General features: G+C 27.0%; 1 protein-coding gene across 4 annotated transcripts in view; it reads left to right on the forward strand.

The window, feature by feature from the left end:
- The first annotated feature begins 27 nt into the window (after positions 1–27).
- Positions 28–13,522, forward strand: part of LOC127280118 (cyclic nucleotide-gated cation channel alpha-3) — a 110,925-nt gene continuing 97,430 nt past the window's right edge. For all 4 annotated transcript variants that reach the window (XM_051302948.1, XM_051302951.1, XM_051302949.1 and 1 more), the window contains exons 1-2: positions 28–331; positions 2,040–2,182. In XM_051302948.1, the coding sequence (XP_051158905.1) occupies positions 138–331; positions 2,040–2,182 (337 nt within the window). In that variant the 5' untranslated portion in view covers positions 28–137. The remainder of the gene's footprint in view (positions 332–2,039; positions 2,183–13,522) is intronic.

Here is a 13,522-nt window from a genome sequence, read left to right on the forward strand (position 1 = left end):
CATCCTCCTTACTACTGTCAAGTTATTGTGGGGATCGTCGTTCATTTTTTATTATTAAAATTATTTGAATTGGTGAGAAGGGAATTTGGAAAAAGAAGACGAAATTATCATCAGAAAGGCTGGATCACCTTCGTGGAATGTCTTCCGGCGCCAAGCGGCTGGTACAGTCGCTTAGGGGCCGTAGCGCCGGTAGAAGTAGCGGAAGGACCGACACTTCAGGGGGCGATGGCAGCGGAAACGGAGGTGGAGCCAGCACAAGTGCAACCAGACTTTTCCATTATGACAGCGGTCATGAACTCGATGAGATATCCGTCGTTGGAGGAATTTCTCGGTAAGTTTATTATTTTTCATGTCAAATAAATGTATTTCAAAAATTATTAAGGCAGTGTTTAGTCGTACCAAAAATTGCCAACAGAGCGCGTGCAATACAACTGCGCTTGCGTCGCAACAAACTTGTGATTGGTGGTAAAAAAAAAAAAAACTCGCTTATTTTAATTCCACAGAAAATTATAAGGTATTAAAATAAGCTGCAACGCTTATTATTTTAATCAAATTTTGCTTATTTTAATACCAAAATGGATTAAAATAAACAAAATTGTATTAAAATAATAAGCGTTGCAGCTGATTTTAATGCCTTTTAATTTTCAGTGTCCTTGAAGATAAAAAAATATTAAAACAGTAAAAAAAATTGTATTACATTTATTAATTTTATAATTACTCATTACTTAGGCTTTTTAATTAATTAGATAATAAAAATATTTGTAATCTTAATTATTTCTTGCGCAAATATAAATATTTTGATAGAATTATTTTTGAGTAGAAAGCCTTATAAGTAATGATAAACAATAAATTTAAGAATTACAATTTTTTTTACTGTTATAATGTTTTATTATATTTGAGAAGTTTAAATAAGCGCGGGTTTTTTCTACCAATCACAAGTTTTATTGCGCAGTTGCGTTTGGTTAATGTCGACACTAGTGACAATAAAGTGAACTAAAAAACGCTTTTTGAGTAAAAATTTTGTTTTTCTGTGTAAATGGAAACTAATATAATTTTGAATAATAATTTATTTATTTATTTTATTTATTATTATCCAAATAACCAAGAAAACGGACGTAAAAATTTTGAAACAATCACTAATATAATTTTATTTTAAAAACATAAAAAGAGATTTTGCTAAAAAAAAAAAGTTTATATGTGCTAGGACTTTGAGTTTCTTTTTCAATTTAGAGTATGTAAAATTAACCTTTTTTTTTCTGTGATAAAAAATGAAGATTGATAAAAAATAAACATAGAGTAAAAGAAAATGAGAATCAGTACGCATTTTCCCTTGGGTTGACTTATGTTTACGCAACCAACGCTCTCGTGGGCAATAATTTGCCTTTATGACTATATTCGCTTTTAGTGATATCCTACTATATGATTGTTATTCCGTTCAATCGACAATCGCTACATACTTTACGTATATTGACAAAAGCTGAATACAGAGAGGAAGAGAGAGAGAGAGTTGCCAGAAATAATGACTCTGGAGAGTCATTATTTTTGGATTCTGTTTTGGCGAGCAGATTTCATTTTAAATACATTCTGTTATCCAATAACAAAGACTCTTGAACTAATAATAATAACTTCACATTAAAAAAAATTTAATCGCTTTATTCAATATTTTTCGTACGCTAATTATTGAGAATTGAATATTGCGGGCCAAAAAGCTATTTATGGGGAAATTTTCATTTCTTTTGTCAGGGAAATTAATTTTTTTTTTTTCCAAATTTTGTTTAATCAGACAATGTTTAAAGTGACAAAGAGTCTAGTTTTATTTGTTTGTTAAAAACAACTTTATGTTAATTGATTAAGTACACCCTTAATTAGGTTTTGAAAATTTTTAGTTAATTTGTTTCTAGAAATTGTGTACAGAAAAATAATGATAATAATAATGTTTGATATTGAGATAATGAAACTCGATGAGACTAAAAAAAAGTAAATGACAATTTACTGTTGTATAGGACATTGCATTAATTGGTGTTAATTTGAAAATTTAGAGGAAACGAGGGGCTCACAACGCCGACCACACCGTGTCACTGCAGCGGCCTCAATAAATACGGAAGTGGACAAACTCTCTACAGCATTGCCGGTTCAGTTCCGCCAGCGCCAGCGGCTCCCATTCATCGTGTTGCTCCTGGGGGTAAGTCTTTTTTTTCTACTTTTAATTTTTATATATATATATATATATATAGAAAAGCAAGACATATCGTTCTGGCATCCAAAATCCGCGTATGAAAACAGTGAAAACGAATATAAATTACCGACTCCTTTAATATACATATATATATTATATTATAAAGCAGAGAGGCGCCTGTAAGAGCGCAAGTACCTTACATTGGAGAATTATGTGTTTGCCATCTACACGAAAGCGTTCTCTCCTCTCGTTCCAAGGAGTTTCTACTCGTTTCCCCCTTCTCCATAGTTTCATGAACACTGACAGGGTTTTGTCCCTGCAATGTTAACTTCCAAAGTTATGGGAGAGAGAGAGAGAGAACCTTTCTCTAACAGAACTATCTACCCGTCTTCAAATTTTGTCAATATTTACCCTTTCAGAAACTTTGGTTTATCGTGTTACTCTCACGACGTTTTGTCGAAAGGTCAATTCTTCCTTATTATTATTATTATTATTATTATTAGAATTCCATTTCTTGAAAAACAATTTTAGAACGCATGAATTTCCCATAAAAATTAATGGTAAAAATTTCAAAAAATTTTATTTCATATAATTGATTCTATTTTCATTTTTTGAATTAACAATTTGATAGAGTTTCTTTTTAAACGAATTTTTAGTTAAATACAATTTTTAGATTTGACCCGAAATTGAAAATGACTAAACGAATATAATCTACAAAAATATTAAGGCGGGAATTTTAAAAATTCCATCAATTCGTGATTGGTCATGTTTCAAATTCGCGCCTTAATCTTTTTACAGGTTATGTTCTTTCGGAACATTTTCAATTTCGGTCAAATTAAAAATCGTTTTTTTAAAATAATTCTATAATTTCGTGTAAATAAAAATTTGGATAAATACAAATTAAATGCGAGAAATTTAATGTCTGACTAAATTCTGAGATGTACTACTGAAACCACTATAGTTATTATTTATTTTATATTTTTATTTAGAAAAAAAAACTCGTTTACTTTAATATTGATTTTGATTTTTTAATTAAAAATCAAAATAATCCTAATAGAAGAGAGAGAGAGAGAGATTAAATTAAACGCTTTATTGGTAAATCATGTGAACAATTCAAAGACATTTGGTTTCATTCTGATTTGACATGAAAATTCTAATTAGTTTTGTGTCGTGTTTCATGTTTATTACATAGGAGTGAAACCAATATAATGTGTCACGCTTTATTTTAATGATTATTTCTCTAAAATGTTTTTCTCACTTGTATTTATATATTTGTTTGTGGTTATCACGAAATAGTAAAAAAAAAAAAAAAATATTTGATTTTGAAGTTTTCATTTTGTTGATGAAACTTTTCTTTGACGTTGCGATGATATTTCGCTGAATCTTTTGGGAATGAAAATAATAATTTTATTTTAATGTCAGAGTATTGGTGTATTGTTGTCGAGTTTGATGTATATATGTATATAAAAACTGTAGAGCTAAAATATCTGATGTTTAGTCGCTTTTAGACAGAAAATACCTAGTTTGTACAATCCCCCAAGGCATGCTTTTCTCGATGCCAGACAACGTTGCTAAATCCCAATGGCTAAACTGAAGTGAGAAGAGTAGAAAGGTGCCTTAAATTGAATTCGGCTTTCTCCTAGACGTGTGTGTGTGTGTGTGTGTGTGTTGAACTTTATAGCTTCCAGGTGCTCTGAAAATTACAAAGGTAGCCTTCTACCAAAGAGAAAATTAATCCTTATAATAGAAAAGGATCATTACAATTATTGCTCAAAGAATCCTCACTCATCTTTCACTCTCTATCTATCTCTCTCTCACACTCTCTTTCTCTGATAGCCCCATAAAATGTTAAATTTCTAATTTTCTCTCAGTAATTGAAATTGTTTTTATTTATAGAGAAAAATCACTTTATCCGTTTTCTTCGACAATTTATTATCCATTTGCTTTCTTTACACTCGCATTGTTGTTAGTTATAGATAAAAATATTGATGGAAATAAATATTTGTTATAAACATTATAAAATATAGAAAAAAAGTATCGTAGGCAAAACATAATTTTTGTACAGTTATTTTTATTTGATTTATGCATAAATTTTTGTTGTTTTACTTTTTAATTTTTTCAGTAGTACAAGTAAATGTTTAGTCGGACTTGAATTTTTGTAATCTTATCAGTAGTATGAGTCAATATTTGGACAAACATATAGTGAATAGAAATCAAAAAAACAGTAGTAAAAATAAATGTTTAGTCAGGCTTTAAAATTATTACTAATTTTATAAGTAGTAAAACTCGCTTTTAGTCAAACGTAATGTCAATATAAAAAAAAACAGTGGTGGAAATAAATATTAGGTCAGACTTCGATTTTTATAAATTTTATCAGTAGTAAAATTAGGTATTTAGTCAGACTTTCTAAACTTTTGTAATTATTCAGTAGTGCAAGTAAGTATTTAATCATACATAATAAATAAACTAAAAATCAGTAGTACAAGTAAATGTTTAGTCAGACATTTTACTTTTTTAATTCGTCAGTAGTACAAGTAAATGTTTAGTCAGACCTTCTAATTTTTTTAGTGAATAACACTGGTTTTAGTCAGACATGATAAATAAACTAAAAAATCAGTAGTAAAAATAAATATTTAGTCAGACTTTTTAATTTTTTCAGTAGAAATAGTAAGTCTTTAGTCAGACCTCCTATTTTTTTTTAGTAAATAAAACTGATTTTAGTCAGACATAATGAATAAACTAAAAAATCGGTAGCACAAGTAAATATTCAGTCTGAATTTTTAAAAGTTGTTAATAATGCAGTAGTACAAGTCAATTTTAGTCAGATATAATGAATAAAAATATAAATAAAGTATCATTATAGTAGTTTGTAAAAAAAATTTAAAGAGGTTTTTTTTCAGTTTTTTTTTTTTTTTTTAAATAATATATTCTCGATATCTTAAAATGTCACATGGCTTTAATAAAAACAATAATTGCATTAGTTTCTCGTCGTTTACCAAGCGTTTAAGAGCGTCGTTTTCACATGCAAAAAAGCAAGCGAAGCGTTATTTTTCCAGAATATTTTTCTTTCACAAGCAGTAGGTTGCAAACAAACCCTCCCCCCACCACTACCCAAACCTTATCATCGAAATAGCGCTTTGTGTACCCTTTACGTTGGATGTTGCGGATTCCAGCATGCGGGACTATTTTTAAAGTTGATATATTGCCCCAAAGGGGAGAATTGCAAAAAAAAAGAAAAAAAAAACGGGATCTCTTACCATTCGAAGTAGACCCTTGAGAGTGAACAGTGACGTGTAAGGTTTTTTTTTTTTGCATTTGTTGTTTTAGAGCATTTTAACTCTCCTTTTTCCTTGTATATTACATTATATATATATATGTATTTTCTTTTTTAAAAAAAATACAGTTTTATTCACGTAATTAACAGTTTCTCCTCGTCATGAAAAAATGCACTAACGCAAATGAATATCAAGTTTTTTTTTTCTTTTTTCTAAAAGTAAGGATGAGATCACGTTGTGTACATTAATTGGATCTGGAAAAAAAAAACTGTAAAATTTTAATTTAAACACACGTTTCGTCTAAAGTTACTAACAAACGATCTCACTGTTTTATATTACACATAAAGAATAGAAAAAAAAAATACTTCTTTTTTTTCTTTGAAGGTAGTAAATAATTGTATTTGAATTATTCTTTTTTTTCAATTTTATGAAACAATTTCTTAACTTTAAAATTATTGACGTAATTTTGAAATTGATTGAAATTAAATTCAATTTAAAAGAAAAGAAAAGATGTGGATTTAAATTAGCCTAGTTTAGATGAACTTTGGCGATGGGAAATTGCAAATTCAGTGAGTTTTTGTGGTCAGTAAAAAGTGGAGATATATATACAGTGTAACTTTGAGAGGGTTTATTCAATTTAAAAAAAGAAAAGGTATTTTTAAGGAATTGGATTTTACAAGTTTAGTTATATATATACAATGAAAAAAAAAATTTATTTGACTCAAATAAACGATTACTTGACAATATTATTATTATATAACAATTTATGTTATATAATATTTATTATTTATTTATTATTATTTATATTTATTAGTTTATATTATTTACTGTTAAATAAATATTTATATGAAGCAAGTAAATATTTATTTACATCAAGTAAATATTTATCTGCTTCATGTAAATATTTATCTGCCTCATGTAAATATTTATCTGCTTCATGTAAATATTTATCTGCCTCATGTAAATATTTATCTGCTTCATGTATAAATATTTATTTGATTCAAGTATAAATATTTATTTAATTATAGTCAATAGTAACCGATTATTTGAGTCAATTTTTTGTTTAATTATAATTAAAAAATTTATTTTTGACATTTTTTTTTACCTTTTATTAAAATCTTTTTTTTTTATTTTTTTTTTAAAAGAAAACGCAATTTTCATGAAATAAGTCTATCGTGAAACATTGTTCAGCAACTCTCTCTCTCTTTCTCTTTCTCTCTTTTAGTTTATCGTGCGCCGATCCTCAGGGATGAACGAATTTGATCACGTAGACAGTTTTCTCGCAGGCTGTAGTCAATTTTCACCTTTTGAAAAGTTTTGATAACGAATCGCTCTTTTCATTCAATTTTCCACGCTCGATGTAATATTTTAATGTCATTTCAAAAGGATACATGGCTTGGAGAGGAAATTTATCTACATCTATATATATATATAAATATATTCTTTATATAGGCGTTGTCAAGTGTATTGGCTGAATGCCCATAGATATATATATGTATATAGATTCGATATTATACTGACAGATATGTTATGAGATTCTGTGTTGTGATTGGCTTCATGCCAAGAAACATTATCATTTTAGGCTTTCAACTTATGCATGCAAAATGGTGCACAACACATGTTTAATATATAATGTGATACATTGTTATATTATACACATTGTATAAAACATTAATATATATATATTGTTTATTTTCTTTTTTTTAGTATCTCATTTTTGCTAAAAAAAAAAAGGAATTCGTATGTTTGTTATAATATATATTAAAGTAGGTACTTGTATGCATTATTTCGTGCAATGTGCAGGTGTTATGGAACGTTTTTACGCATTTTTATAGTAGGAGAAAATTTATCATCTGTACTCGTATTTGCAGCATCTGCATTTCATATATATATATATATATATATATATATATGTTTCTACTCGTATTTGCACAGGCGCAATACGCTCATAGTTAATATAATCCTATGCATATAGATATTATACATGTATTCGTGTTTACGTACTTATGTATGCATGTATGCAACATACAAGAATAGTTGCACCAATCTCCATATGTGTGCGGACGTAACGCATATGTAATATTTGAAATTGTGCCAATATCCTGAAATATGAACAAAATTTATGCCATCATTTATATATAGATAGGAAAAATGTTTCGTTATACATATCGCCTTTTTCGAATAATTATTATATTTGAAAATCGCAACGTCTTGTGTATGTAACACATCCCAGAGAAAAGATATATATATATATTTGTCTCAAATATTTATTTCCTTGTAAATAATTATTTGATTTAAATAAATGTGTGTTGAAACAAATATACTTTTATTAAACTCAAATAAAATATTTCTCTGAGTGTTTTTTTTTTCCTATATCAATTGGAGAATTTCAATTTTACCCCCTTTGAAAAATACCAATAGGAAAATTAATTTCTATATACTTGTTTCTTGAATTGACGAAGGATTTACGAAGTCTTCATTTTCTTCTTCTTCTTCTTCTTCAACTTCAATCCAATATAAACGAGAAACGAACTTTCTCAATACTTGTGCGTGAAATCTAAAATAAAAAAAGAAAAAAATGGAGAAAAAAAAATTGTCTCGTGAAAAATAAGTAAGCGAAGTTGTTGAGAAAGTTTGCAAAGAAATTTTGTCGACTTTTCAGCGACTTCTGACCTTTTTCTTCAGAAATCAGAACGTGCGATTAAATGATAAGGGACCAACTTTCAAAGGAGTTTTTCCCCTTTTTCTTTTGAAATTTAAGTAGACTGCTATAGGGCTGCTTGCCAAATACCAAATTCTAAAATCGATGGTCGCTGAACCGAATTCACAAATCAATATATGTATATAGAAAGAAATAAAAGTCAGTCTCGCATAATAAAGCATATTTCTTTTTTTTATTAAAACAAAAGAAAGAGAGAGAGAGAGAGAAAGTCTAACTTCATCTTATGCCGATACTTCAATTTAATAGAGTCTGATTGAATAGTTACTTTTACTACTGAAAAAATTAAAAAATCAAATATGTTTTACTAAATATTTACTTGTACTACTGATTTTTTAGCTTATTCATTATGTCTGACTAAAACCAGTTTTATTTACTAAAAAAATTAGAAGGTCTGACTAAACATTTACTTGTACTACTGATGAATTAAAAAAGTACAATATCTGACTACATATTTACTTGTACTACTGATGAATTAAAAAAAGTAAAATGTCCGACTAAACATTTACTTGTACTACTGATTTTTAGTTTATTTATTATGTATGATTAAATACTTACTTTCACTACTGAATAATTACAAACGTTTAGAAAGTCTGACTAAATACCTATTTTTACTACTGATAAAATTTATAAGAATCGAAAAGTCTGACTAAATACCTATTTTTACTACTGATAAAATTTATAAAAATCGAAAAGTCTGACTAAATACCTATTTTTACTACTGATAAAATTTATAAAAAACGAAAAGTCTGACTTAATATTTATTTCTACTACTGTTTTTTATATTGACATTACGTCTGACTAAAAGCGAGTTTTACTACTGATAAAATTAGTAATAATTTTAAAGCCTAACTAAACATTTACTTTTACTACTGTTTTTTTAAATTTCTATTCACTATGTTTGACTAAATATTGACTGGTACTACTGATACGATTACAAAAATTGAAGTCTGACTAAATATTTACTTGTACTACTGACGAATTAAAAAAGTAAAATAACTGACTAAATATTTACTTGTACTACTGTTTTTTAGTTTATTCATTATGTCTGACTAAAATCAGTGTTATTTACTCAAAAAAAAATTAGAAGGTCTGACTAAAGACTTACTTTTACTACTGTTGAACTTTTTTTTGAATTAAAAAATTCTAATTAAATATTTATTTTTACCACTGATTTTTTAGTTTATTCATTATGTCTGATTAAATATTTACTTGCACTACTGAATAATTATAAACTTATAGAAAGTTTGACTAAATACCCATTTTTACTGCTTATAAAATTTCTAAAAATTATAAAAGTCTGACCTAATATTTTTGTTTACTACTGTTTTATTATATCGACATTACGTCTGACTAAAACCGTGTTGTACTACTAATAAAAGTACTTTACCCATGGTTATCTAAATTTTTATTTAATTTTTCTATTTTTCATTATGCTTATAGTTACTATTCAAAAAACTAGGAATTTTTTTCTTCTTATGATCCTATTGTGTAATTTGGTCTTTTTTTTTTGTCAAAATACTTTTCTAATTTTATTTTAAGTAGATTGTGTTGTTGTTGTTTTTGGTATTGTACATTAAAGTTTCTGTTCTATACTTCCTGCACCGTGTGATGTCTAACATAATTGAACATAAGAGAAAGCAGAAAACAGTTCTCAGTTTCCTCTATATATAACTAAAAGCAAGAGGGAATGATTTAAGAGGTATATTCGTAGTCGAAATTTACAGTTTGGAGTAAATTTCGTAAAACTAAGGCATTCCACACGTCGTACATTTACTTTGGTAGTTTCCTTTTTTCAGAATCAACTTTTTTTTTTATTTTAGAATTGTCATTTTTCATCTTAAAATTTACATATGTAATAATAATGTTTGTTTCAATTCATTCCAACAAGCATTTTATATTTGCATTGTTAAGGGCTAATTATAAAATTCCTCTTTGAAGTATATATATACATATGTATATATATATATATATATATATATATATATACTCCTTATTCGAGAAAGCACGACTTTCTAGAGTTTTGAAATTAATAAGTAAAGTTTTCCCAGGGAAAACTTCCTTAATTAAATTTTCACTTTCACTTAAAAATTATAATTCACATTCACTAATTTATTAGAGTCTCTCTTCTACATTAATATCTCAATGACTGTACTTTAATTTTATTTTTCTTCTTGCGAATTTAATCAATAGATCACACTGTAAAACGAAAGGGTATTAATTTAATACCGCCCAAGTAGAAATGTGCCACTGGCATAGTACTGACCCAACACTGCCAGTCAGTATAACGGTACTGACTGCCGTACTGGGCCAGTAGTGGACCAACCCTGGCTGGTAACGCTGTCCAGTACTGATTTTGTCCCGCTCACCAGTACTAACGTAGTACTAGAATAATACTGGCATAATACTGGCAAAGTACTCATCCGGACTTAAAATCTCACTTTTTTACAAAATGCTAAAACACGCTTTCCAATGCAAATTTCATCCTTATTAGCTTATTACTCCCATTTTTACCACGAACAGGTAATGTGAAGCCAATAATAGTTAATGTTATTTAGAATATATAAAATATTATTAACAATAAATAATTAAAATAATAATTATCATTTATATTAATTAAATTATTTTATTTTTAATAAATTATTTTACAAAAAATAATTTGTGTTGTAAATTTTTTTATTTTTTTAAATTCATAATATTTAATTTTTTTTACTTTGCACTTATACTTAATTTAATAATTATTTAGTAATTGATATTACACATGAACAAATATTGTACTTATAACACTTAAAACTAAGAACGAAAAATCTCGCACGCATGGGGGATCGAACCCTAAACCCTTAGAACGCAAGTCAGATACGCATACCGCACAGCCGCGCTGGCTTGAAGTGCTGACTTGAAGTAGTTCACCTAATACAAAAGTTTTGATTTCAAAGTTTGTATTATCTATTGATCACGAAAATAAAATGAATTTATTCTTAAATTTTTTAAACACATAAAATTTTTTCAATTTTTACAAAGATTTAATGAAATAAAACTGGATATCAATTTCAGTTAAATATTTTTAATAAATTATTTTTACCGTATAAATAATATTAAAACAGACAAAAATGATTGATAAATTACATAATTAAAAATAAGTTAATAAAAGACGACTGTAAAATATGAATGGTGAAAATTTTTTTAAATTTAATATTTAATTATTAATAATATTTAAAAATTACAGTGAAAAAATTACATTTGCTTTATTTTTAAAACTATTAGAAAAAAATTCTCAACTTATTGTTATTGTATGCATGATAAATAACTTAATGCACATATTTCAATGAGTACTAAAATAACTAAAAAAACATAAATATATTTTACATAGGTATATAATAATACATTACAATTACATCCAAAATTTTGAGGGAAAGTATTCGAAAGAAATTAATATACATTTTTTTAAATAAAAAATCATCGTTTTCTACCTATTGAAATAATTTAAAGACTTTTTCATTTAATGTTTTTTTATCACCGACATAGTACTGATTCGGTGTGAATGACAGTGTACTGCCAGTACTGGTTTTAATATTTTTTTACCTCCGACATAGTACTGATTCGGTGTATTAGTCAGTACACTGCCAGTACTGAAAGTCAATACCGACAGCCAGTATTGGATCAGTACCATGCCGGTGTTTAATTACGGCGAGCCACGGATATTTCTACTTGGGCGACTTTAGGTACTAAATTGTTATTTGGTTCTATTTTGATACCTAAAATCGGTACTGTTTTAGTACCTTACCTTTTTTTTCTTATAATTTTTCAATTATACTCTAATTATAATATTATACACTGCAGTGTATAATATTATAATTAGAGTATAATTGAAAAATTTTTTCTCTTAAAAATTGTGATATTCTGCGTTTATTTTCGCTTCTCTCTCTCTCTCTCTTTTTTCATCGTTTTAACATTTAAACGAAGTAATTTTAAACTATTTCAGTGATTGACGCGCGTAAATTGGTTTAAATCGGAATTATTTTGCTCATCGTCAAAGGTGACTGAACTTGAATACATATATATATATAGAGAGTTGGTTGACAAAGAACATTCAAGTATATTCACTTTAATCTCATATATGTTTTTCGGTTTATTAAAATATTTTCCATAAATCCTATTACGTTAGTTAAAAAATATCGAAAAATAATTAAAATCGAGATTTTAATAAAAAAAAAAAAATTTATTCAAATGGTTAATATTACTATTACTATTATCAAATAAATATTTATTTCTATTAAATAATGTATTAAATTACTATTTTCCTACCAGAAATTAATAAAATTCACTACTAAGTAATGGTACCAGTACCGAGACAGTACTGAGCCAGTAGTTGATTTTTTGATACGATTCTTTTAAATACAGAAATTAATAGTACAAATTAAAATTTAATTCAAATTTTTTTCTTCATTTATTTGATTTAAATAAATGTCTACTTGGTTCAATTGAATATTTAATTGGTTCAAGTAAATATTTATTTGGTTCTAGTATAAATATTCATTTGATAATAATCTTAACGAATTATTTGAATAAAATATTTTTTTAATACATATTATAAAGATTTCTTTAATGAGAATCTTTTTATGACAAGATATATATAATTTAATAGTTTAGTTATATGTAGAAAGTTATTGTTATTAAGTTATGCAACTGTTGTGTGCTACAGTGAACTTAATACGTCATTTCTAAAGTTTAGTGGTCATTAAAGACATGTCTGGTTTTAGCATAAGTTCATAATGTTGTCGGTAGTTTGAAACAAAACCACAAGTAGCAGATTATAATGGAAACTTTCATAGTGTACAGATTCTCCCGTCAGATTGTAGATAAAATAGCATTAATCCAATATATATATATATATATATATTCTCTCTAGATTAAAATAATTAGTCTTCTATCTTTTGTATAGCAATTTGCTTATCTAATATAAATAGCTAAAGATTAGGGAAAATTATTATCTATACTATTTTCCATCATGAAATAAAAACTTTTAAATTTAAGAGAGAGAAAAAAAAAAACTAAATTCATTGCCCTGAGGAAAAATAATCGTAAATTTCGAAACATTCATGGTCCTCACAAATCGTATTTTTTATCTAGCAGGCTCAAGGCATTTTTTTTTTCTTTTGTATCACGCGGAAAAAAAAATATATAGATATGAATATACACACACATAACGCACAACAGGATTATAACTTTGTAAACTTCACTTCACCGCCTTCTTTACGGCTCAGTACTTCAGCTTATACGTATACTTTTTTCTATTCAGTTTGCCTCTGACAATATTCTGTCACCCACAAAACTCGCGCTTTGGCTAAAAAA

Source organism: Leptopilina boulardi, unplaced genomic scaffold (assembly GCF_019393585.1).
Source record: "Leptopilina boulardi isolate dan_hultmark-lab unplaced genomic scaffold, ZJU_Lbou_2.1 LbouV2_229, whole genome shotgun sequence".
NCBI lineage: Eukaryota > Metazoa > Arthropoda > Insecta > Hymenoptera > Figitidae > Leptopilina > Leptopilina boulardi.